The sequence below is a fragment of the Rhodnius prolixus genome, unplaced genomic scaffold, assembly GCF_049639745.1.
Source record: "Rhodnius prolixus isolate KJV_2025 unplaced genomic scaffold, Rpr scaffold_9, whole genome shotgun sequence".
Taxonomy (NCBI): domain Eukaryota; kingdom Metazoa; phylum Arthropoda; class Insecta; order Hemiptera; family Reduviidae; genus Rhodnius; species Rhodnius prolixus.
The window spans coordinates 15774489-15801517 of NW_027411604.1; the positions used below are offsets into that span (position 1 = coordinate 15774489).

The window sequence follows — 27029 nt, forward strand, 5'->3', positions numbered from 1 at the left end:
GAGTGCGTTGTACGAGCTGGTTATGTGCCCTTGGCTGGAGGCAATGCCACCAAAATTATTTATTAGTAGTTGGAAGGTGTGCTTCGTCCGAAAAAGAGAGGAGGTTTCACTTTTTTTTGCTCGCTGCTGATGCGCAATTAGAATTGTAAATAGTCCAATGGGTTTTATGCTTTCTTTTTTGGTGTTTGAAAATTTCCAGGTTAGTTGGATGGAAGTAATACTTTATTTGAATTGAACGGCTCTATAAATAATAATAATGGACATTATAATCAGCCGCAATAGTTTGCAACCCTTTGGGGTAACGAACGATCCCCTATAAGGTGGGTGAGGATCCGAAACAGACAAAAATCACAGTTCCGCACCTTAGGGCAACCTCCTTGAAATAATACAGTTCACGCTGAGAAACCCCATGTGTCCCATCAGATGTTGGATGATAATGTTTGTTTCGAAATGTCTTCTTTAAAATTAATTTTCGGACAGAAAAATAGCAAAAAAAAGATGAAAAGATTTACCAACATTAATTTAGCCTCTTCTTCTTGCAAGTTGAAAAGTTTTTTTTAGCAGAAACTTTCGAATTAAAAACGCACGTTCATCAAGAATTATTGCTTTGCCTTTAGAGTAAACAGCGCCATCTGTATATAAAGTTATAACCATTCAGAAGGTTATAGACTTAACCGTGTATTACCTATCAGCTTAGTAATTGTTATTTTCTAACTTAAATGTGCATATTAATAACCGTAAGTAAAGTATTTTTTTAAACTAAAAACAATTATTTATATTTCAAGGATATCTGTGGTTATTATTCCTGTGTAAGTTTAAAACGTTTATTGATTATTTTATTGATTAGTCATTTATTCTATAAGATACTTCTTTAATCCAGAAATGGGCTAATTTACGATTTCATTGCATGTGTGGCATTTCTTCCAAGGTTTAAAGTGACGTAAAACCTAACACCCCGTTAGTTTATTTGAAAGAGTAATTTTACCAACATTAGTTCATTTTTAAAGAATTTCTAGCTTGGTTATGTACTTCTTTGTATTTCTTTGTAAAGCTCTTAAAAACGTATAATTAACTCACACAAAACAAGAATACCGGCATGAATCTTTAGAAGATTTATCTGATTGATTGCTGCTGATATAAAATACCTTTTCTTTCTTACTTATTTGGTAAAACAGTGGATACTATAACATCTTCCTAGGTGTTAATTAGTTTCCTGATAGCCTTGCTAATTATTTACGGCGCTTTGTTTTTAAGATACGAATTCTTGGAAGATGAAATAGTGGGACATTTAAAGGGCATAGCAGACACCTGGAAGATTTGTAATAATTGGTAGATTAATGAGGAAAGACGGTAATGCTATCGAGCTGTAGTTCATCAAGTAGTCCACTTTTTCTAGGTTTTTGGGTTCATGAAGTGTTGAATTAGTTTAAGTAGTACCTCAACTTTTCTGCATTAAGGTGGCCCTTAAAATAAACGCCTTTGAGGAGGACAATCTTTCATAATGTCACATGTCTCATTGAAGATGATGGCAGTTCCCCATTTTTGTACAATCATTACCTTGCAGTACCTACAACCAAGTTGCAGTTTCTTCGCAAAAACGAATTGGATTAAACAATTCTCGAAGGTGGTAAACCGTTTACTCAGTCCCTGTCTTACTACCTACTTAAACATCACTTACTGTACAAAATAAACATGTGTTCAGCTTGAGATTGTTGATAAGAGAGTTTATTTGGATCAAAAGCCTCATTTACTATTTGCGTCATTACTATCGGAAGAACCATCTTGATAACTTGATAGGTTTTTTGTTTTAATTTGTACACAAAATTTATTTTTTGAAAGGACTTTTCTATCTTTAAAATAAGAGTGAATTATTACTGAAGTGGTTGCTTATTTTAGCTCAATTGAACTCTTCAGAACGATAGAAGCTTTTTGCTTTATTACTTATTACTAGGGAACGGATTCGTATGTATTTACATATTTTTTTCTAGGCAATTTACAGACGTTTTTCAACTAGAAGTATTCATACTGACACTTTTTAAGCCGTTTGAGTCTACTTTTATTTCACATATTTGGATGTTATCGCATATTTATACATATTTGATTAAAATAAATAAATATTTCTACATATTTAATCAAAATGTGTACATATTTTTTCATATTTTTCATTTTGGGCATATTTTCATAATTGGGAGGTGGTTGACAGGAACTGTGAACCACAGACTGTAGGGCTGTGAATCACAGTGGGTACAATGGTTATTGTAATTTACACAGAATGCTGCTAAACAGTGACGGGCACTTGTTAGTTCTTTGAAGTTGTCTGACGTTCTGTTCTTTCAGCTAGTTCATTGAAGTGTCCAATTCATTTCGTTCGGTCACTTAGTGTATTCTTTTTTGGGTGAAATGCCACGAACATCGGCCTCCAACAAACAACTGGTTGCTAAATATCTTCGCGAGTTTCCAGCAGAACTTTTTCGAAGTGATGGAGACATTTTGTACTGCACAGCTTGTGACAAGCGCGTTTCTTGCTCTCAACGTTCCCAAGTCACCCAACATATTGCCACCGGATCGCACATAGAGAATAAAAACAGAAAGAAAGAGAGGACGTCCTATCAAGCCTTCCTTACATCTCCATCATCAAGTAAGTCTACTCTGAGTACAGATCTGTGTCGGGCTTTGGTTAGAGCAGATATCCCTTTCCACAAACTTAAAAATCCTCATTTCAAAGGATTTTAGTCGTTACAAGTCCATCTTACGCCCAGATCGTCGTCACTTTTCGTTCCAACATTTGAAATTTCATGTGGTTGCAAACAATTTCGAAGAGTGAAGTTTTCAAAATTGAAAATTTAACACATCTTTTTATAAATAGTAAAAATGTTCTTTGTTGTATAAATCATTATAACTTGTAAAAACAAATTATTTTGTTCCTAATAAATTATTATAAATTGTAAAAATGTTCTTTTCTTGTATAAATAATTATAACTTGCCCCCCCCCCAAAAAAATCCATTTTCATAAAAAAAAAATGTCCATTTTACTTGAATATTCCAGAAAATAATTTAAGAAAATCACATATTTTCCACATAATTGACGAAAATAAATGCATATTTTAGTTAAATATTTGGCATTTTTAAATACATAAAAATCCGTTCCTTAGTTATTACTTTTCATATTTCCGTACAATGCATTCAGTATATTTAGAGTCATAATTTTCATCTTGGCTTCTGAAAACAAATAGATATCTATAGAAGGTTATAAACTTCCACTGGAGATTGATTGACTCCATCTTTTGCTGTTCCATTTTACAAGATTGGAGTTCAGCCATTGTTTTTTAAGCTTAAATCTTTAAGCTTTTTCTTACTCGGTAATAATTTGAAAAAACTTTATTTTCAGCGGTCTCTATTTTTGTTTTTGTGCCTATAATTGTAACTGAGTAAAATCCACATATTTTGCACAGCGAATAGAAAAGTTACAAGTCACACTTAACCTGTTTTTTTTTTTTTGGTTATTCTCATTTTCACATTATTTTCCCATCAGGTCAGGAAAACCCAATTATGAAGGATTTTAGAAAAGTCATAATTGAATATTAATTTTCTAAAAATAAAGCGGCTAATGTTCATCTTTCCCAGCCTGAACTGTTGGAATCTTTAAATCGTTAGTTGTATTAAAATACTTTTTTTGAAACAATTGGAAAAACCCCACCAATCTACGTTATAGAAATTCATTAATGCTATAATGACACGTGCTTTTTTAGCTACAATTATTTACCACAATTAAGTATATAGCCTATATATCATTTATCTATTGCGTAATAGGTTGTGGAAGAACCAAGTATCAGAGATTATACATTAAGTGTTTAAAAAAATGTCGGGTTACAAATAATTTGATGGGATTACGTAATTAAGTTGTTTGTCTTGGTCGCCGAAAATCTGTTATTACAAGTATAATGAATTATTAACACTATTTTTCTTTAAGCATTATCGATTTTTTTTAAATTAACTATAAATCGAAATATTTGTTACGCCAAGCCGTCTGAGACTAAAACAAGGTTTTTGTTTTTATTTACTTTCGCATCAGCCTTTTTGTATGAATTATGGTTCAACAGACTGTTGATGGAACGAAAGTTGAAAAACTGTGGTTTACCAGACCAGGGTAAGATACTTGTTTGGTTTGGGGCTTAACAGTGTTGCTTTTGTGCCCCGAACATTAAACATCTGGTTAAAAATGCAGATAGTAATCTTCCCAGTTGTCAAACCCAGCTCAAACTAGGAGTATTTGGTAGTTCTTAAAATATGCGAGGAGTTCCTTTTAGAGGAGATAGTCTTTATTTTTTTTTATTTTAAATTATTGCAACCGTTTGACTTCTTCTGAAGAAATTATTATTATTTTTTTTAAATTAAGGCGCGTCAACATCTAAGGTTATTGGCGCCCGTAGCTCTTTTCAGAGCACTGCCGGCCTCCGGACAGTGTTCTCTCGTTACAGACCATCACCGGTCAGTGAGCTGTAAGAAGCTCCTAGGAAAAGAAAATCTAAGGGCCAGGAGCTGGATTCGAACCCGGGACCTTCGCGTGGGAGTCCTGTACGCTAACCGCATAGCTAATCCCTTCCCTTTATTATTAAACATTATTATTATTATTAAATCTTATTAAAACTGTCCGGTAGGACAGTTTTAATAAGAGGTTGATCGTCAAAAAGTGCACGAAAAAGAGTAACGTTGAAAAACACCCAACTTTGACAATTTTTTTCTATTTTTCTATAAAAGATAAAATTCCCAAATTTTCTTTATAATGTAGAGCAAATCCTCCTTTATGACTGTAATTTTTTTGCAACCACCCAGATCTAATAGATTTTGAGAAATACGTTGCTGAAAATGGGCAAAAAAGGCATTTTCAAAAATTGTTCTTGTTCTTGTTACCTTTTTTTGTAAACAACGTAGCGCCTAAATCTGTGAACCGATTTTCATGAATGAGGTGTCGTTCGATTCGGAATTTCATGTAGATGTGCCTTTTGCGGGGTCTCGACGCTGTACATTAAATAGGAGAGGAGTTAGTACCCTTTATGTAAGGTCCCCTCCAAAATTATTATTACTAATTACTCTGTAAATCTTGGGACCTTGAAATGAAATTTCATTGTCCTAGCATCAGAAATTGGAGCACATTTTTCCCATCTTGAAGAAACTAGACTCCATCTTTATACTCTGGACCATTTTAGGTAGGCATTCAGTTGGTCGAGAGTATCATGAGGTTTCAGAAAACACTCTGGTATTCTTGCAGGTATATAATTTTATAAAACCACTCATCACCCATAATTCTTTTAAATATTTTATAAAATAATTGAATTCTAAAAATAAATAATAAGCTTACCTTGTAAAGCGTATCTTTTACTTCGGGCATCGTTTGCGAAACCAACTTTATCTTTTACGCCACATCTTGGTAGTTTCATGGTTATAACGGTCTCTTTGTCTAGATTGCCTGCAACAAACGAAGAAGAACAGTTTTTAAGCATTTTCAAGATAAGGGTTTTTTTAAAAAACCAAAAAAAAGTTTGAAACTGTTATAGATCAAGCCAAGATAATGTTCGGCCCGAATACCTATGCAACGCGAGTTGTTTCATATTTTCCCCTTTTTACTGCTCACATTTTTAGTGAGGCTCCAACTAAATTTACAAGGAGCTTTTATCATCGTGCGGATGATACTCGACACGCATGGAATGACACATGATCGACGACGGTAGGATTGAACGTTCGTTCGGTTATCATTTAGTTAGCCGTGAATGATCGAAGGACATACAAACATACATTCTTTATTACGTAGCACAAGGCTGATTTTTTTTGGTGCATCATGCTCTATGTGCGCGCGCACACATCATTATAATTATATTTTTATTTTTTTGATGAGGGGGGGGGGGGTATTTTAAAGATTTAATGAGAAAATGCTTAGATTTTTCCTTCAAATAATTGTGATTAGCTTTGCGGTTAATCTGCAAATACTTCTTTACAAATAAAAGTAACAGAGTAAAGTATGCCTTTTTTTCCCAGCCAGCTTTACGTCAACCATCAATTAAATTCCTTTTATTAAACAAATAAAAATCCAAGGCCTAGACCGGGAATCGAACCCACTACCAGCAATACATCTTTATTTCAGCAAGCCGCTCCTCTAACCGCTCGGCTATCGTGCGCCTATTTCTTCACAAATACCTTTCTTCAATATTAATTTCAACGTGCCCATCTAAAGTTTAAATACAATTGAAACGGCCTATTCCCAGCATAGAAGGGACGAGCGTGACTATGCCTGCAGGAAATTTAGAATTAAAATTGAAAGTACTGTAATCATAGATGGCCTTGTAAACAAAAAAAATGTGTGGTATTATTTGGTTATCAACCTTGTTCTTAAAATTTTAGTTTTATTCAAGTTTACTTAATTTAAGGCTTCATTGTTCAAGTGCCTTGCGTTTCAAATCATATTTTCAAGTATAATTGAAAATATTAATTATTGGGAGTTGCAGATCGTTTGACCTTCTCAGATTTCCACTAAAAAGCCATTTCAAATTATTGAACCCTTCTATATATCAAAATGTTTAAAAGGCAGTGGCATATTTTTACAAAATTTTTCTATTCTAAAGACAATTTGGCAAAAATGTTTCCAAATTAGCGTAGCCTATTCTCTTCTATTAATTCTTCTACTGTGATGCACTTCCGAGCTAGTTCTTATTGTGGCGTTACGAATTCTGGCTTCTTTTGGACATCTCGTCTATCTACCGCGGATACCTCATCTTACTGTGTATGGGGTGCGAGGAATATCGAGTACTCCACCCCAACATTAGTTGGTTAGGTTAGAAGAAAATAGGAGTTAGGCCAACCGTTAGGTTTGTATCGATCAGATTGACTAGGTTAGGCTGTGTAGTAAAGTGTCTATTCTACAGTATAGTTTAGGTGCAAAGGACCCTTTTTGTTGCGCACCTTACAAAAACCCCAAAACATCATCTTACTGTGCATTACTTTTGTATTTCCTAATCAATGTCCAGGACTCCTGGATGAATATGAGAGTGTAGCGGAGAAATGGCGACCTATAGACTGACAGCTTCTTACTCTTTACTATTTCTATGTTACTGAGAAAGCCCTTCCTGATCGCGCTAAACATCCTTACTGCGGCATCCCCTTGAATCTCTTCATCTACACTTCCTTTAGATACGCTCCTAGGTACTTGAATTTGCCTACCTTTTCTTCTTCTACTCTAACCACCCTCATCATTCTATACAGCTTCTTCCCTCTTTCTTTTCTGTGTTAGTTATTACACACTTACAGACTGATTCTTAAAATCTATTCCTTTTTTTCAGACACAAGAGGCCTATAAGTGCCTTTTTTGCCGGTATTTCCGGTAAAAAGTTGAAATAGAAAATGGACTCCATAGTATTACTTCCTCTTTCTTACCTAGATGAAAACAAACAGTAGAAGATCGATCGTCTTTCCATGAAGATTGTTACTTACAAAACTAACTGCAACAACTAATCTTTACTGATTACAAAACAGTCTTTTTACATTCTGATTATAGTCTTAAAATTAAGAATTACTAAAATTAATTTCAATGAAGAAATAATTATTTGCGCGGCGCCATTAAGTATAAGACCACATTTGTCTCATTCATGTTTTTAATTTTATAATTACAGATATGCACTAGATAATTTCAGTGCACATGTTTTTTAAACAGTTTCAAGGTTTTTTTCCTAATAAATTTTAATGAAAAGCACCGCCCTAATATTTTCATTTGAAGGGATGGGGGAAATGCCACTTAGATATAAATATGGTATTCATAAGGCTTTGCATCGGGTATTCATTATTTCATCTGATTCACAGTTAAGATGTATTTTGAGATCGACATTATTACTTTCATTCTTTCTGATAAGCCTTCTGAACTGAAAATTTATTTCCGAGCAGTGTCTGAACGATTTTGGAATCATTGAAATATACTTTAATGAATTAATTCACCTTTTCCAATGAATTGTAACACAATTCTCGAGAGATCTCTTTGGAGAATTTGCCAGTAATTTAAACAATGATTAATATTTAATAATTTCATTGTTGTCATGAACCACCACATTACTCCTCAAAATGGCCTTAATTGATGACGGGCATTAAATAAAAAAAAAAAAATATCTATAATTAAATGATGCTGTTGGTGAATAACCGTGAAAAGGCAATTATTACGTACTTTCTCATTCATCAGAAAACCGAAGAGGATTTCTCGGCTATTTGATGAGTTAGTTGGAGGTAGTTACGATCTGACTATGAGAAGGGTTTTAGCTTCACCATTACTCTTTAGAAGCAGTCTAAACTTTGTTGCAAACTGTCTGATAAGACTTTTAAAAATCTTCTTATCACGAAATTAGCTCTATAGAAAGCAGGATAAGATTCTTATGAATCTGCCAAGGAAAAAGTAAGGAATGGAGAAGGGAACTTTATAGTCGTGCATAAATGCTGGTCGTAAAACAGGAACTGCAATGAAAACTAGATGCACTTCAATTGTAGAAGTTTGACGATATTGTCATCTCTTACACCAATCCTAAGTCACTACTTTAAACATTGGGCTGCAAGTTCTTTGTTAAGTTTTATGTTATATTTCTTTTTATTTTATTAATTTGTATTCCTTTCAAATCTCTGTGACTACAGACTAGTCCCTCCGTAGGTTTATCTTTCTGTCATCTGTTCCTATTCTTTATTCCAAACAGCACTTTTATATTCTAACCTTGACCTTGCCTCTTTTAACTTCACTTTGTCTCTTTGCGTACTTCTTTATTTTGTCGTGTGTGTACAGTGTTTCTAATATAATACCCTTTGCTAAGCACTCCATGCAGCAAATACTTTCTTTTGGATGGTCGCCAACAGTTAAAACTTTTTGATAAATAGATCTATGTATAACTTGTGCGAACTTAAAACTAGATTATTTATTGCCATATTTCGATAAGGGCCATCTTTCTTTAGAAAAAAATATTAATACTTATTTATTTAATTATTTTTTAAAAGGAAGGTGATCTATTGTATTCCATACTAACTTTTTTCCACCGGATGTACAATGCCTGCTAGTCTTGGTGGTAATACAAATAACATTTCTCTACCTCCATTGGCTAATTTCGTCCCTTTCTTGGGCAAAATTCATGCTGTATTTTTCCTTTATTTTATGAGACGTTTCCAGTTTTTATGGGAGCCATTTTTAGTTTAAAATTGTGTATAAATATACTCTGTCTTTTTCTAATCGATTTGTAAATGAACTCACAAATCATAGCTATATTTTAAGATGGCTTTTACGAAGACCCCTGATTAGTACACTATTTCTATCAGTACTTTCCAAAGTAAGGATTTGATTACTTTGGTTTTGAATAAAATTTTATATTTTAATAAAGCTTAAGAATAGTTCTTAAATTTAGAAATTTAGTCTAAAATTTGGTATTCTAATGAAATTCCCGGAGATAAAATAGGTTTTCTTTTACCAAACGATTGGTTCAGAATTCTTCAAAAAGATTTTGCCTAAAACTCATACTTAGCTTTCAAACTGTACTCTTTTCCTGAAATTAGGTACCTATTCCAACTCCTCACAAAACAATAACTTATTGCGACTTAAGCACAATTTTTATAATGGTCTCAAAATATCAGTATTAAATGACAATTATCATTGTTAAAAGTTTCACAGATCCAAGTAAATTATAACTTTTTTATCATATTAAATATTCAGCAGATTCAGCACCCTTCACAGGCAATGTTCAGTCAGCTGATGACGTTGTGTGAAGTTCAGGCTGTAGTTAAATGCCAATGCCAGTATAATCTTTAAAAGGTTAATGGACAATTAATTTTTTAATGAAATTATAAAATTCCTAATTTTTTTTTCTTTCCGATTATTTTTTTGAAACATCTATTTTAGGCAATTTTCGCACGAATCTTCCTCTAAATTTAAATTAATGAAAATAGTTTCAATAAAAGTTAGTAACTAATTGAAATATCTAGTTAGCCTTGAAAACAACATTCTATTAAGCTAAAATCATTTTATTTTCATTTCTATTTTCTACTTATGATTTAAACTTTATCATGACTATTTAAATTTTGTTTTATTTTTATTTTTTTATAATAGATATTTTCTGTTTTTACAAGTAATTAGCATATTGAATGGGCTAAATCTTACGGGATTGTTTAGATATTTATTGACGTGAAATGGTACTAACCCAAACAAGAAATCGCCTGGCTACCTGAGCATTAGGGTGTCAGACGGCCGATCTCTCTTTGCCGGAGAAGAGAGTTGCGGATTTATTGCGGGGCCGGAAACTTTCACGGAGAAGTGTGAAATGACTTGTCAGTGCGAGCCATCAGATTGTAGGTGCAGATAGTGATTAGGGGATACTATATTCCTCCGTCTACCATTAAAGCATGGGCAGTTTAGTTCAATTATTCTTAAACAGATAATAGGAGTGGTAATAGAACTCCATTTTGAATCATTAATCGTAAATATCTTCTTCTTTAATTGAAAAATAATAACCTTTTTTTTGTAGCAAATAAAATCTTATTTAATATTTTATGCAACTTATTAAAATATCTTCTTTGGAAAAATTAAATCCATCATCCATATTGCCACCGTAACAAATTTTATTACCCTAATCTGATGGTCACGTTTTTGCATAAATATAAAATCCAAGTAATTATAATATAGCGAATGGGCGGGACGGATTATTCACTAAATGACGCCATGTTTTGCTTTATCTTAATTGATCTCAGTAAAAAAGCATCAGTATTAAAAACATCAGGATCGAGATGATGTTTTCATTTACCAAACGTAGCTGACCTTTTTTTGACTTTGGGAAATATTAAGTCTTGTTTGGTTCTTCTGTACAGGTTGTTTTTTTTGTAAAGTGGTTCTTATTGTGGTGCTATGATTTATCTGTCAGTATTGGGGATTGTTCCTCAATGGGATGGTTATTTAATTTAACTGAGCCGACAGTATTAGTTAAATTGGTAAAATTCCGACTTCGAAAACAAAAATTGCGATTTACTCGTAGATTTACTTCGTATTAATTTTATGCCATATTAGACTTCATTCTTTACTTTTTTAAAATAATAATAACGGATGTATTTAGGTAAAGTAACCTTAATTAGGCCCCAAATTAAGCGTCGTGGACGGAGGCGAATAGCGAAGTTACTTTACTATTTTCTCAAATTAACCATTGAATAGAATTCAAAGCTTAGGCTAGTACCGCAATACATCTCAGCTTTGCGGGTCTAGTCTCTAACTGCTCGGCTATAGTGGCGCTAATAATGGATTTCTTCTGTCTTACTATCATTTGAGCCTTAAATTGTGGAGCGGATTGTACTAAAACCAGATTTGTGTTTTCTGGCAGAAAAATTCGATGTAATCGATATGACGTCATGTTGCTAGCGAGTGACCTCAGATGATGACGGGCGCTAACTTTTTTTTTACATATTTCTGACCGGTTTTGATTTTCCTTTTATTATCTGAGCTTGATTAAACAGTTTGGTGGTGAGAATTGGACATAAATCAGCAATATTATCCATCACAACGGACCTAACCACTACTTCAAGATTGGTTGTACTGAACTTACTCCATCTTCAGTGCCATTTCAGTGAAATTTACTGTTTTACCATTCATTTTAATATTAGCGAGAATTAAATGTTTTGCGTAAATTCCAAAATTCAGAGAGCTCGGAAATTCTTACTCTTAATCAAGATTATGAGTAAAATATGTTTGGAATTTTTTTAATGGAGGATTATTTTAAAGATGGTTCCCTGAAGTCCTCTCTGTAAGTGATCCTTTTCATTATAACAACGAACGTAATTAGTGAATCAGCATTAATCAAATTTGGAACTTTGAAGTCCGTTAGATTTGTGAACAAATTTAATCAGAAAAGTTTTATGGTTGTTAAAACAGACAGACTACTTTTATATTTTTGCGACCTTTCTCAGATAGTTTTAAAGTAAGCTGGCTGATTATTATACTTGTAAGTGCTAAAACGGCGCCATGTTGTTTTTAATCGGTCGCGTATGTTTGGGGGGATATTTTTCCCCCTTTTTTTTAATATTACGCATCGGGAAATACGTCTGGCGACATGTCTGTAGGCAATGCTACCAACCCCCTTCTTTCACTTCTTTGCACATTTATAGTTAAATTTTATTTAATTGCCCTAAAGGGTTGCCTGTACTCTGTATAATTATTTTCGAATTCAGACGATGATTTATTTTTTGCGTAACACTAGCTTAAAAAAGTTGCAAAGATTATTCAACTAGGATTGAAACGTGATTCCTTTTAATATTTTTTTTTTTAATTTTTTTTGCGAAGTATTAAGATAATGAATATAAAGCAGCCAAAATAGAGCTACCTTTCCAGGCCCAAACATAAAAAGCGATAATACAGAAGTAGTTTATACTACAGTTGATAACTTCTAGGAATTTTTGAATATTAATTCACTCCAATCGATTACAAAATATCTACTCATAATAGCTGACTAAGTTATTGGTTTACAATTTCCTGTTCATCGTAATTTCTATTTTTTCTCCTCTCATAATTATTTTATTTGAGTTTTTTTATCAATTTTTACCTAAAAACTTTCATCCATGAAGTAAAGAAAATCTACAAAAAATATAACTTCCAAATCTGTAAAATTGTAGACTGCCCCATTATTTGACTCAATACTTTGTGTCATTTGTGTCACAATTATTTGTCATCAGATTGTTTCCAAAAATTGCTTCCATTATGTCAAACCTTTATTAATAAATCGAATCAATTTTTTTTTTTTTTCATTAATTCAATAAATCAATAATTCATTCGCTAATATTAAATTCGCAGTTCATGGACATCTTTTATTTTGAATTTAGAAATTGTTTTTAATTTTTTTTTAAATTTAGGTACTAACTTAATAAATTTAGTAACTTTTTATGATAATATAATCCTTAAAAGAAATGCGGTGCAATTTTTTGCATCCGGTTTTGATCCTTCACCGACTGATGTGTATATTTTACAATTAAGAGAATCAGTACCATTACGAGAATAATTGTTGTTAATTGACTATGTTGATATGTTAATTCTAACGTATTAAATACAAATTTGATAAATATTATAATTTGCTATTTTCTTTTTTCTTTTTTGGCGCATCGACTGCTGAGGTCATTAGCGCCCCTAATCATTTTAATCTTCTCTCATCTTTTATCCACACGAGCTGGGTCGGCACGCGTCACCTTCGGGCTTCCACATACAGCACCTTGCTGAGCAAGGTAGGGTGGAGTCCAGGTATATTGGAGTATACGAGGGTCGTTTGAAAAGTCCGTGCAAAGTCAGAGAGATAGCACTACTGGCGCGTATCGAGGTTATGTTTAGTTAGTAGCATCTCTTGGAAGAACACACACCAAGTTTCAGCCAGATCGGTCTATTTCTTTGTGTTTGGCATTCGTTTGAATCGAGGAAGTCGAGTGATTTTCAAAAAATGGACGAAAAAGAATTTCGTGTGTTGATTAAACACTACTTTATGAAAGGCAAAACGCCTGAGGAGACTAAAGAGAAGCTTGATAAACATTATGGTGACTCTGCACCATCGATTAGAACAGTTTATAAGTGGTTTCAAAATTTTCGGAGTGGCCATATGGGCACAAGTGACGCTGAACGATCTGGACGCCCTGTTGAGGTTACTACTCCAGAAATCATTGATAAAATCCATGATATGGTGATGGATGACAGAAGAGTGAAGGTGCGTGAGATTGCTAGTGCTGTGGGCATCTCGAATGAACGGGTACATAATATTTTGCATCAACATTTGGACATGACAAAGCTATCCGCAAGATGGGTGCCGCAATTGCTCACGCTTGACCAAAAACGAAATCGTGGGAAGTGTTGCAAGGACGGTTTGCAGCTGTTACAGAAGAATCCGCAGGACTTTAAGCGTCGTTTCGTCACTGTGGATGAAACATGGATACATCACTACACTACTGAGACCAAAGAACAATCTAAACAATGGGTTACCAAGGGGGAATCTGCGCCAAAAAAGGCGAAGACCGTTCCTTCGGCCGGAAAGATTATGGCGACTGTCTTTTGGAATTCGCAAGGAATAATCCTCATCGACTATCTGGAAAAGGGTGAAACTATTACAGGTGCATATTATTCATCGTTATTGGACCGTTTGAAAACCGAGCTGTAAGAAAAACGCCCACGATTGGCCCACAAAAAAGTCCTTATCCATCACGACAACGCACCAGCTCACACCTCGGCAGTTTTGGTCGCAAAATTAATGGAAATAGGGTTCCAACTCGTTTCACATCCCCCCTATTCTCCAGACTTGGCTCCCTCGGACTACTATTTGTTCCCCAATATGAAGAAATGGCTGGCGGGAAAAAGATTTTATTCAAACGAGGAGGTGATTGCAGAAACGAATGGCTATTTTTCAGACTTGGACAAATCCTATTATTCGGAAGGGATCAACAAACTAGAGCAGCGTTGGACGAAGTGTATAAGCCTAAAAGGAGACTATGTTGAAAAATAAAAAAGGTTTACCCCAAAAAATTAAGTAGTTTTTATTTTTGCATGGACTTTTCAAACGACCCTCGTATATCCCACTCATCCCCTCTTGTCCATCGATCCAGTCGACGAGTGGGAGAGTGGTATATATTCGTGCCTTCCCCTATCTACATTAACTTAAGATATTAACGCAAGACCAAAAGTGTTTTATTACCGAATATAAATAATCCTAATCTACCATAAGGAGGCTATTTCCTTAGAACTATGATAATGTGCAGTACTTTTAACAAATTTTCCTGCACATTCTAAAATAAACTTAGTCTAAAATTAACCTAGAGGGGTCGAAATACTTTTATATAATTTCTTTCAACCCCGGACTGTGATCTATCCTAAACGTTCATACAACATTCTTGCTAATAAATACATTCACGCTTAAAATTTGCTATTAATACAGTAATTTTTTTAATTTAAAACTCTGTTGTAAATGTACAACGCTTTATTTTATCGCATTGGTCTTAATGAAATTTTCTTTATAATAAGAATTTACACAATTTTGTGATTCGAAAAAAAGTAAATAAATGCAATAATAAAAAGGACTTTTAGAATTTGACATACATAATATAATTATTTAATTCCTACCAATAATATTGTACTATAAATTAATATTTTATTATAAAAAATTAGATTCCTAAATTGAATTTAGTATTCATTTTATTTAAAAAAAAGTACGTCCCTAATAGTCTCGAGAATACGCGATCAAACGGTGAAACGTAGAACGCATCTATTGAGAGGGGGCACTACAAAGCCAGCAAAAATAGCATAATTATGCTTTGGCATTCCTCATTGACGTCAAGGGAGCGAAGCGGATCCCTTCGGCTATACTCTTGAGGAAGTTAACCAGTTTTAAGGGGTGCCAGATAGCTGGAGCTATCCGAGAACGGTAGTCCATGAAAATGTACCCTTAAGGGTGCTGCCTCGGATGGGATATCTCCATGATGAGCAGTTCGACGTTAAGCAAACTTATATTAGTGTTAAAGGTTGGCACTTGCTGATTTTTACTGAATTCTAAGATATCCGCAGGAAGTAAAGAGTCTCCGTTATTTGCCTAGGTGACTAAATCACTTTTGAAACAACTCCCAAACATGAAAGCTGTTTCTATGAATTAAATTTTGTATTTAGAAGTTAGAATTTGACATACGTAATATAATTATTTAATTCCTACCAATAATATTGTACTATAAATTAATATTTTATTATAAAAAATTAGATTCCTAAATTGAATTTAGTATTCATTTTATTTAAAAAAAAGTACGTCCCTAATAGTCTCGAGAATACGCGATCAAACGGTGCTGCCTCGGATGGGATATCTCCATGATGAGCAGTTCGACGTTAAGCAAACTTATATTAGTGTTAAAGGTTGGCACTTGCTGATTTTTACTGAATTCTAAGATATCCGCAGGAAGTAAAGAGTCTCCGTTATTTGCCTAGGTGACTAAATCACTAATCAAAATTAAGTATTAGGCCATTAGGACTTTGCACATCTAATGATGCATATTATAGGTGAAGTTTAGTTCTTCGTAGGTCATAATACAGTCTTGGATTCAGTCTTCTGGAGGCTGTAAGGTTCGCCAAGGTGGTAATGTGGATGGCCGAGTGTGAAGGGTGAGGAAGAAGTTTGTCACTCGGTTTAGTCATGTGAGTGTGAATGGCCTTGAATATCGAGTTCTCAGGGTATTGATGAGCTCCTATGGAGGCGTTCACTGTAATTCTTTGTAATTTATTTTGCAAAAGTCTGCAGTCTTTACGTCACGAGTAATGAAGTGTCTAAGAAGCGTTTTGTAGAGCAGTACAGTGCAGGAGTTTACTATTAAGAAGTATTAATGTTAGAGAATTAATATTCAGATAAAATTGTTAGAATAAACTAAAATAAGCCTTTTGATTGAAAATAATAAACCTGTAATAAACAATTAGAGTTTAGTTGTGGCCACGTTGGGTCTCCCAGTTTTCCTGCCGAGACGTCCTTGAGTAATCGATTTTTCGCCCTATTTAGAGAGTGCTTCGCCTTTAAAGGGACATATTTGAAACTTTCCTCTTAGAAAAGTGTTTGTTACAATCTTCAGTTCAAAAATAGATTTTATAATTTTGTTTTTTAAATTTATTGATTTTACTATATATTTTATAGTACGGAATTATCCGCAATAATAAGTTAATAAACATAAAGATTACGTTTATCAGTGTTACACATATTAATTTTAAATGTTCATGGGTTTAATGAATAAAAACTCATTGTAAAAAGTAATATTATAAAAATAATCTCCTTAACAAAAACTTAAGTTTTAAAAGTTAAGTATAAGGGTGGATTAAACGCCAAAAGGTACACAAATCAGCAATAACTCAAAAGTTTTCTTAGGTTTTACTTTACCGAAATTAGACATTAGATTTTAAATATTAAATTGGAAATAAAGTTAATAGTCACGGTGAGTTGAGCCGAAAGTTACCGACAAAAACCGATAGCATTCGGCTTATTAGAAATATTATGTTAAAAAACACGGCTAAAGCTCGATGGGTTACAGATCCAGTGATTCTTCGGAATTCTGCTCTTTTTCTAGCTAATTTGCTGTTCTCTAACCCATCGGTTTTTAATTGCTTAGGTTTGGACTGACTTTATTGCCCTGAAGTGAGTTTATCCACTATATCTCGGGAACGGATGATCGCAGAAACTTCAAATTTGATATTTTTTTCCAGTGCTACCAGCGGAAGAGACAATACATTATTGATCGAAATACGTACACCGGAAGTACCACTTTACTGAATAGATTTTTCACTTTTTTAACTTTATTTAAAAAACCGCTTCTTGAATTTTCTCCAAACTTGGTGTAATTAAAGCTCACAAATAGCTCTACAACTTTTATACGAAACATTTTTCTGGATTACTTTGATTAAGGGCATTTTTGGGGGAAGGGGTGGTTGATCAGTGCGGTATAGTGCCAGTTCGCTGTAACACATGGACTTACTTTTTATGGCGGGTTACTCTTTACTGAAGAAATATTTTGAATATAATAATGGCTAGCATAAGGGTCTGTGACATCTAATAAATTCTAAACTAAATTAGTAAAGTAAGTAAGTAAAGTAATTGCCTAGTTTTTCAGGCGGGCTTAACGTCCAACTACCAATTAGGTGTCGTGGACGAAGGCGACTAGCAAACAGACTTTACTGTAAATTTCTTTTATTAACCAATTAAATAAAATCCAAGGCTTGTAGACCGGAAATCGAACCCAGTACTACAATACATATTAGCTTCGCAGGTTACCGCTCGGCTACCGTGGCTACCTCTAAACAATATTAATAAAAATTTAATACACTAAATCACACTAACCTGTCACGTTGAGACCAGCGAACGCTTGAAATTCTCTAATCGCATCAGCCATGGCTTCTTGTGTCATTAGATGTCCAGAATTTGGATTTGTCATTTGTGCTGGTAGGTAACCAAACTGAGCTAAATACATCTGAAACAAAAAAATGGAAATTTCTCTTAAATATTTCTTTAAAACTCCAAATAACTGGGTATTGGATTTGCGAGCATTTATGGGCAAAAGTATCGTCTATGTTTTTTTGGATAAAATCAATCAAAATTATTAAAAATGAGTAGATTTTCTAGTTTTGTTTTTATTTCTTCTTTTTTAGTTTTTAATAGACTTTTATTCGGAAACAGCTCTCACGATTTTCTTTAATTTAACATCACATACTGATTGCTTATATCCGTAATTTTCATTTTAAATATCTATTTAGCGTAAATTTATTAAATAAATATCGTAAATATATGGCCCTGAAAAGGTTCTGTAAAATACGTAGTTTAGCTGATTTAAATTGAGTATAAGTATTGCTTTTCTTATTCAACATCTGAGGTTATTGGCGCCCGTAGTTTTTTTCTTTTCACTGCCAGCGTCCGGAAAGTGCTCTCTCGTTACAGGCAATACTGTATAATGAGCTATAGGAAGCTCCTATGTCTGGACTCTCTTCATAAAGCGTAAATCGACTATATTAACTAATCAATTTTTATATTGATTTTCATTTTATTTGAAACTTTTTTTAACCAAAATTCATTTTAGGATGTTTCTGGTTAAGTTTTTTTTGGTTAATCAAGGCAAGGTAATATTACTTATTATTTATTTTTAGCTTTTATTGTTTCATAAAGATTTGATTTTTAAGGAGAAGTTTCGTTATGTTTTCTTTTAACGTGAATACGTCTTTAAATTTGCTATCATATGGAGGCAATCCAAAAAACCTAATGATAACAAAATCGGGGGATACAGTTTGGCATTATATAGTTTCGAATCTATCGTCTACATCCAAAATTAAATTGGACCACTGGATAGCTAAAGGATCAAAGAATTCATTACGATAAACGAGGACTGTGACGCATCGCGCGCGGTGGAGGGGGAAGCGCCGCCATTTTGAGATCATTTTGCTGCGTCTCTTTGATTTGCAATTAGTATAACTTTTGACTCGGAGAAGCTGCGATGTTCGTTTAAGTTTTAATCGTCAGCTGTCGTCACAATCTATCGATTGTATATAAAAAACATTAGTGTAAAATAGTGACAGTGAATATAATAAGGTGTTAGAATAAAAAAATATTATCAGAAATATATAATGTCGGCCTATACGCGTCGAAAAGCTAAAACCAAATACAGAGATCGTATACGGTTGGAAAGGGCTTCTCAAGAACAATCGAATGGTAATAATAAAACACCATATGACCGAGTCAAGCTGTGCCGGGAATGTAAAAGAATGAATGCGGCCGAGCGGATCAACGACGGTGTCAGTACATCTGCAGCTGGGGCGGTTGAAATTATGCAAGTGGATGATGAAATCGCTTTTACATCGACAACGGACTGTATCGCACCACTGTTTGGTTCTAAATCGCGACTCAATGAGTTTAATTTCATCAACGTCGATAAAAAATGACAAATTTGATTTCATCCTAAATACATAAATAAAAATATTTTATCTAAAAAATATTACCCGTTACGTAAACGTATTCACGTACAACACACGGCCGTATCCATGGACACAGACATAGTTTTTTTTTTTTTAAAGTGAAGCGAGATTGAAGTGAACTTTTTGTGAAGACTCATAAATTTGAAGAGAGAATTAGGGAATAGTAAACTGATCTTAGTGTTCGCAAAGGTTTCAAAAGATTGACTAAAAATCTTTTAGATCTTTTCATAAGATGAAACGAGAACAGAAACTTAAAGACGTAGCTAATAAGAATGTTTTGGTAAACATAATTTGAAGAGCTGTCAGTGATAAAGGAAATACGATGTACAACCAATTTACATCTAACTATTCTGTAAGAATACCAATTTTGCAATTCTCTATAATAAAAACAAGAGAATTGCCTACACCTTTGCCATCAAACTTGTTCAAACTAATGCAAAGGTGTATTAGAATTATGTAACTGTGTTCTTTAGCGATGATGAATATATCGTACATTATTCAGTAATACTTTTAATTGGCTCTTCATACGTCAAAACAAGTTTGTTGTAAGAAAAAAGAAATAATGAAAAAAGGACTGAAGAACAAGGAAAAAGAATAAAAAGAAGAACACATAATTAGTGAAACATCACTAATATTAACAGCATAGTCCCGATTGTGGTGGCACTGGTGTCCAGAGTTAAGGTCAAGAACAATAAATTGTAAACTACTGGTTATCTATCTCTCCTACCTCCCCGAAATGTAGATATGTACATTATTAGTGTGGTAGTGTGTTAGAACAGCCTTCAAGGATGTCCATGCGATGACCCTCAACACCTGTACGATTGGTGAATGTGTATATAACTAAAACCCCTTCCTTCCTGTCCAAATACTTCCTGATTTCATCTCTTTCTAATTCTTCACTCTGAAACTATAATTTTTATTGCTCTTTTTTTTTTTTCATCTAGTATTTCTCTGCTACAAAATTTTACACTAAGTTCGGCAAAAATGTCCTACGCATGAAAAAAATCAGGATTGATCAGGATTCAGGTTTTTCCTAGTCTTTAGGATATCCTGATAAATATTAGCTTTTGAAAGAAAGTTTTGCGTGTTTCAGATGGGTATTTATTTGCCCGAAATCATCTAAACGACCATTGTTGAAAGGTTAGGCTAAGAATTGATTTACGAAAGCACCACGGTAGCCGAGCGGTTCGGGGCGGAGACCTGCAAATCTACTATGTATTGTGGTACTGGGTTCGATTCCCCCAGTCTATGCCTTGGATTTTATTTAATAGTTAATATGAGAAATTTACAGTAAAGTACATATGTTCGCTAGTCGCCTCCGTCCACGACACCTAATTAGATAGTTTGATGTAAAGCCTGCCTGAAAAACTAGGTAGTATTTACTGGACTTCAAAAGTTGTTACGACACTAAGTAAATACTAAAAGCTAATTTGTGGGCTAATATCTGCACCGCTATGGGCAGCTTGCAATGAAGAAGAAGAAGACCCACAAATGTATAATGATCATATGTCCACGCTACTCGAGAGCAAGCAAGGAAACGCTCGATACCTTAAATAAGTATTTAGAGGAACTCTTTTGGTACCTTATCTTCAGCTACAACAGTCATTTACATGGTAGACAATCCTTACTAATTCGTAAATCATTGCAACCAGAATGGACGAACGTGACGAGATCTCCTGAAGACGAGTATATCAGATACAGCCTCTGTAGAGCAATAAAGTTGCGGAATACTTACACCGGTATGATGTAAATAGGTTTAGGATGTATAGATGTAAATAGTACGTAAACAGGTTCAAGTAAGAGCATCGACTTCTTGGCCATTAGTGTCTACATTATGTTCTATTAATATTGTACGTAGATGTAAGTAGATGTAGCTAAATATTGCTGGTGGGTTAAATCCTAAGCAAAAAAAGTCAGGAGCCGTTTTAGGGAAAATCTTCCCCCCAAAAAAGATAATCGATTATTTTTAATTAAAATGCCAATTATCGATTTACTATTTATATTAACCAAGATGGGCTCTTGACAGCTAACTACCTCTTACTTGTAAGTTATTAAAATTGCCAAAAATGATTTAAATTTCTAGTCAAATGCGGACCAAACTTGCACCGTTTTTAGTAACAACGTAGAATTTTAACTTAATGCAAATAATAAGGAATTAATTATTGTTTAATTTATATGTGTGTAATGTAAATTAAATACACCTTCCATATTGACGAAAGATATACTGTACTTATATGGCAGTCACTGTTTCGTATATAACGGGCCCCACAAACAATTAATGTCTGAAGGCTATCGATTTAGCCTTCGTCAAATCTTTTTTTGAATGCATTTACACAAATCTCAGCTATACTGTTTGGTGAGATTCAAATTCTGTTTTATTTTCAATTAGTTCTATAAATGATTATTTTGTGAGCTTTATAGAGAGCTATATTGGAAAAAAATATGCCTCATTTTGGGGTTTTTAATGCTCAAATTACGCGGAAATATCACATTATGTGCCTGAATGGCAATTCGTCTGCCATATCCATTTCCTTTCTAGTCTCCGGCTAATTATATTCTGCTCTTTTAAATATAGGATCAAAAATTCATTTACTTTGATTCATAGAATCTATGAAGAAATTCTTTCTATCTTCTATAAATTGAGCCATTCTCTGCACAACCCCATTAACTCCATAAAACCAAAAAGTGAAGGAAAGCCATGAAATAACGTTTTTATAAAATTCGGTTTATAATATAAATTCAAATAAATTTACCGTTATCATTCAGCGCCTGCTACTGAATTTGAGTTGAATTATTGCAACGATTTATATTAAAGCATTGGAGTTAATAAAAATGGCTTCTGTAATAAATTATCTATCATTTAATGGCAAAACAATTATTTGTCGTTTAATGGTGTCAATATTTATAATTTGTGAAATTTATTACATATAAAAAAAGATACGTCAGAACCAATTGCTTTGACCACTTAAATTTAAGATATTTTAAAAAGTATAGTTAATCGATTTGTGCAGCGAACGGCACAAATTATCACTGCTTCAAATCGATACATAATTAAACGATAATTCTGTGGTTTGATTGGTGTATTGTTGGTTGAAATTGAAGGTAATTAAATTAAATATTTAAAGCAGTGCGTCTGATTAGAGTTGAGTTGAGTTCTAGCAAGAGAATGGTTCGATTCCGAACGTTTTAGGCTGAAATTTATAAAATGTTTATTTTTATTTTAAATCAGCGATTGAATGTCTTGTCTCTTGGATCTTCTCTCACATTTAAATGGTACTGAAGAAAGACTTTTGTTTTCGTGTAATCAATTTTTAATTATGTTACTTCCGTCTCTCGAATGCAAACGGAAATTGTATGACTAGGGAAATTGTATAGGGTATATAATTGCGGTAAAAGTGATGATGTATGCACAAATTGAATGCAATAAAAGTAATCCCAACTGTAAAGTAAAATGTGCGCATGCTTTTTTCGAATCTGGATTCCTTGATTTGTAGGAAATACTAGAAGCTTTGTTCTAGATTGGATTTTTAAATTAAAATTAAAGAATTAAATAGAAATCCTGTGAATTGATCGAACAAATCCTTGAATTCAATTTTAATAAATTGTTCTACTTAAAAAGCTGGCAGTCATTGATAAATTTTACAAAGTGGTGATTACTTATGAATGGAAATGGTGCGACATCTTCAGAAGATTGTTTTTCACTTCCGCCCGCCCCTAATCTGGCTTCATTTTTCTTTTAGACAAACGTTGCCAAAATTTGTTTCCCCCTTCAGTGAAGATCTAAATGTTAAATGGATCGATCTTGTCCATGGACAATGCAATGTGTTGGCACCACTGTGGCAGAGATGCTCACTTTCCCATAGTTACTGGCATGAGAGAAAAACAATTTTCCTGCAAGGTCATTTTAATACTTGTTTTCTTCATTGTTTTTTTAATGATTCACACAGGATTTGTGTAAAAATAATGTGTATGATTAAGGTAATAATTTTCTAGGCTGAATCTAAAATAACAGAATTTTTATTTTCAAAATGTTTTTTAAGAAATTTAAAGTGAATGATATCCGTGTTAAGTTTCTGTTGCCCTTAGCCTAACGTCCTTCTTTTCGTCATCTTTATGGTAATAATAAAGATAGATATACGAGTATTTCACTACCTCACTGTGATTGTTACATGGGTCCAAAAAAACTTTAGGCATGGTAAAAACCTCGCGACCAAATCTCTTGCCATTAACCATCAACAATAATAGGAATTCTCTTGAACGGAAGGTACTGAACTCAGTTGGAAGCGCTGAGAACCAGCCAGTTGGAAGTTCCGGGTTCAACTCTAAGCTCTTGTCCATCGGTGAACAACTTATCATTAAAAAAGATGCTCGGTTCGGAGGCTGGCAATTTAAAAAAAAAATGAATAATTTGAATATTGAGTGATTTGTGATTGATTACAACGTTTCGGCACTTAACTTCAGCTAGACCAGGGGTCGGCAACCTATTTTAAGTAGAGAACCATTTCTCTCCTTAAATAATTTTAATAAATCTTACCAAGAGCCGCAAGGATGATAGAGTAAACAAACTCTGTAGATCAATTGTACTCGCAAATTATTATTTTATGATATTCAATAACATTTAAATGTTTTATATATTTATTTTCACATATTGCAAAGTAAATAAACAAATAAATAATAACGAATGAAAAGGCGGTAGTCTTACAATATAAATCAAGTACTTTATTTTGATATTGTATAATTCTATTCAATTTCGAACCTATCGCATTTAAAATTATTTTTGAAAAAATACCTTTAGGTAATAAATGGAATTTTCATTCGTTTCAATAAAATTAGAATATGCAATATATTTTGGGCAGGCTGAAGAGCCACACAATTTGGATAAAAGAGCCGCATGCGTCTCGCGAGCCGCGGGTTACCGACCCCTGAGCTAGACCAACGTTTAAAATGGAATTGAAGTATTTGAAAAATGTTTTACTGTATTTAGAGTAAAGTTAGATCCTTAACTCCACGACCCAAAAAAAAACGATCTTATTTTTGTCACCAAGATATTTGACAATTAGGGAATTGAAAAATAGTGAAATGAGTGAATTCCTGGCTAAATAGTATACAAAGTGATCCTCTCTATATTAGAAATGTAATTAACTATGTTCTTTAAATATGTGAACTTTCTGTGGTAATAATGGCCAAAACATTTACAAAAAATTAACAGGTATGCCCGATCCTGAGGTTCGAAATTCCGATTAGTGAGCTAGTAATGGAGTGTTCGCTTTACCAGAGGCAGTGAATCCGTTTTGCTAATTAGTTTTAGATTGATTTACCAACAATTGTCGATAATCTGGTGACGTATTGTTAGTAGAATACGATTCTATGCAACTTGTTGCACTTCCGATTGACTGAATGCATTAAATTTAGTGATTTAGATCTAATATTGCACAAGTTAGAATTATAAATAGTGTTTAGAAATGATAATGCAAAGTGCGTCTCTTATTTACAATGAAATTTCGAAATTAAATGATATTACTTCGTAAAATAATTTCAAATTGTGCATTGAAGACACATTGTAGTGCTAAAATTTTCTACCCATTTTTAACAAAACGGTAAAATCTGAACAACTTCTTAGTGAAGAACAAACAGCTTGTGGTTTTCCTTAAATACATCTTCATAACTATTTTGGTTTTACCAACATTATAAAATATTAATTTAACTATCGTTGTTTCTATAAGATAACATTGATGCCCATTATTGATTTTTAGTGAGATACACCTTAAAATATTTGAGCTATCTAATCTAATCTTTTGTTCAAGGAACAAACATATCTAAAATAAAATAATAAAAACAGGGCACTAAATTTGTTCTAGATCGTAACTATTTTAAAATAACCAGATTTGTTTTACAAAGTTTTTATTGTCTGCGGTTAAAACCAAGTATAACTTGTTTTAAATAACTTAATTTTAAATAGTTTTTTAATGCATTTAGTTTAATCAAAAAATTAAAGTAAGTTTTGATTAAAGCAGACTTTGCTTTTATCGTTTATTTTAACTGCAAATACTGGGAGCATCAAGATTTAATCTTGATTCTTTACTCTTTTGACCGCATTGATGGTGCGTGGCATTGAAGCACTTCCACCAGTTTACAAGATATATAGGAAATCTTAGGAACTGAAACAGGTTTTTGGGTATGTTCTCAATCACCAGCAAGCTGCTAAACCTTAACGAGCGTCTTAAATTTTCATTAAATTTTGGAATCGCATTTCGCCACCATCTCCTTTACATAATCATCTGCAAGTACCATTTCGTTTTAAGGCCGAAGCTTCATCAAGATGCCCTTTCATTTGACGATGTAGCTTCTGGAATTTTTATTATTTTTTTTTGGTTTTTACCTCGTTCTGTATCCAGACAAGATCTTCGCCTGTCACAAACAATCCTGGGAGCTTGGATTATCTGAAGAAAACTCTCCTTTTCTTTGGTGAAAAACTTTTCCGATCACTGATGGAATTGGAAATAAATCATTCAATATTTCCTAGAAGGACTAAACTATATCAAATTAACTACCGTAGTAATGTTATACACAAAAGTGTGTCACAACTAGTTAAGAATGAATTCATGTAACACGCAATTGTGATTTTAATAATTCAAAGGTAGCAAAAAAAGCATTAACATTTCAAAATATATAAAATACAATGACCGTCCATAATTTATCGTAATTTTTATGTAATTAGTTACTAATAGAAATAAATTTCATTCAGGTCAAGAGCTATGTATTTATCGTGCGAGGTTAAAACTTTAATTCAACTAACTTCAAACGCAAGACCGGAATAGACGCTTCGTTTTCCTATATAATGATCATATTGTTATCATCGGGTCCACCCAAAGATCGGGGCATCAAAGCTGGGAACTTTGAAAAATATTTTGAAAAATAGCTAGCTTAATTCTTTTGCTTGTTGTAGTTGGCAACGGTTGAAAGAATGCCAGCTTCTTTTGTTCTTCTTCTTCTTCTTCTTCTTCTTCTTTACAACTTCTTAAAAGATGAAGTAGTATTTTCTTGAAAAGAAGGAATAAAGCGAATAATTCGTTTTTGTGGGCTCCTAATTATAAATGCGGAACACTCACCGCTGGCTACTACAGGTTATAATGGTTATGGTTATATCCGCTATGAATTCCAATCAGGTTGTCGTCTACATTTTTTTTTTTATTTTCCATTTTGTTTACCTCCTTAGCTACTCATTAATGGAGAGACGTTTGAGGTCAACGTCGCTTGTCACTCATGGGCACTGTATGCATTCTCCTGTTCTTCCATTCTGGAAAGGTTTTTCTGGATATCCTTGCATGTCCAACCAGCCTTGACTTCTTCTGCTTTCCGCATCCATTCTGTACAGTAGTTCAGGATGTTGTCACTTTCTAATCAGTGTTTTTCGGCTTTTCTACAGTTTATTTTATTTTTATTAATGGTCGTTAGATGGATTTTTTGTAGCGAGCAAATACGTGGGTGAATCAAATATGAACTGGACTTTTGCTTTAGAACATTTATTGGTACAGTA

At 33.4% G+C, this 27029-nt stretch overlaps 2 protein-coding genes across 7 annotated transcripts in view; one reads left to right on the top strand and one right to left on the bottom strand.

Moving 5' to 3' along the window:
- The window catches only part of LOC141454290 (uncharacterized), a 215025-nt gene that overhangs the window by 66387 nt on the left and 121609 nt on the right, over nt 1-27029 (top strand). Inside the window, exon 1 of one of the 4 annotated variants that reach the window (XR_012458608.1) lies at nt 658-737. The exons of 1 other annotated variant lie outside the window; for it this stretch is intronic. Coding sequence is in view for 1 of the 3 variants with exons in the window: in XM_074128389.1 (XP_073984490.1) it covers nt 2401-2638 (238 nt within the window). In the remaining 2 variants the exon portion in view is untranslated. Of the gene's footprint in view, nt 1-657; nt 810-2325; nt 2639-27029 lie in introns of those variants that run through there. 2 more of the 4 variants (XR_012458609.1, XM_074128389.1) reach the window with 2 other exon arrangements.
- The window catches only part of Mmp1 (Matrix metalloproteinase 1), a 69991-nt gene that overhangs the window by 31120 nt on the left and 11842 nt on the right, over nt 1-27029 (bottom strand). For all 3 annotated transcript variants that reach the window (XM_074128375.1, XM_074128373.1, XM_074128374.1), the window contains exons 2-3: nt 17871-18000; nt 5360-5467 (exon numbers count right to left, since the gene is read on the bottom strand). In XM_074128375.1, the coding sequence (XP_073984476.1) occupies nt 5360-5467; nt 17871-18000 (238 nt within the window). The remainder of the gene's footprint in view (nt 1-5359; nt 5468-17870; nt 18001-27029) is intronic.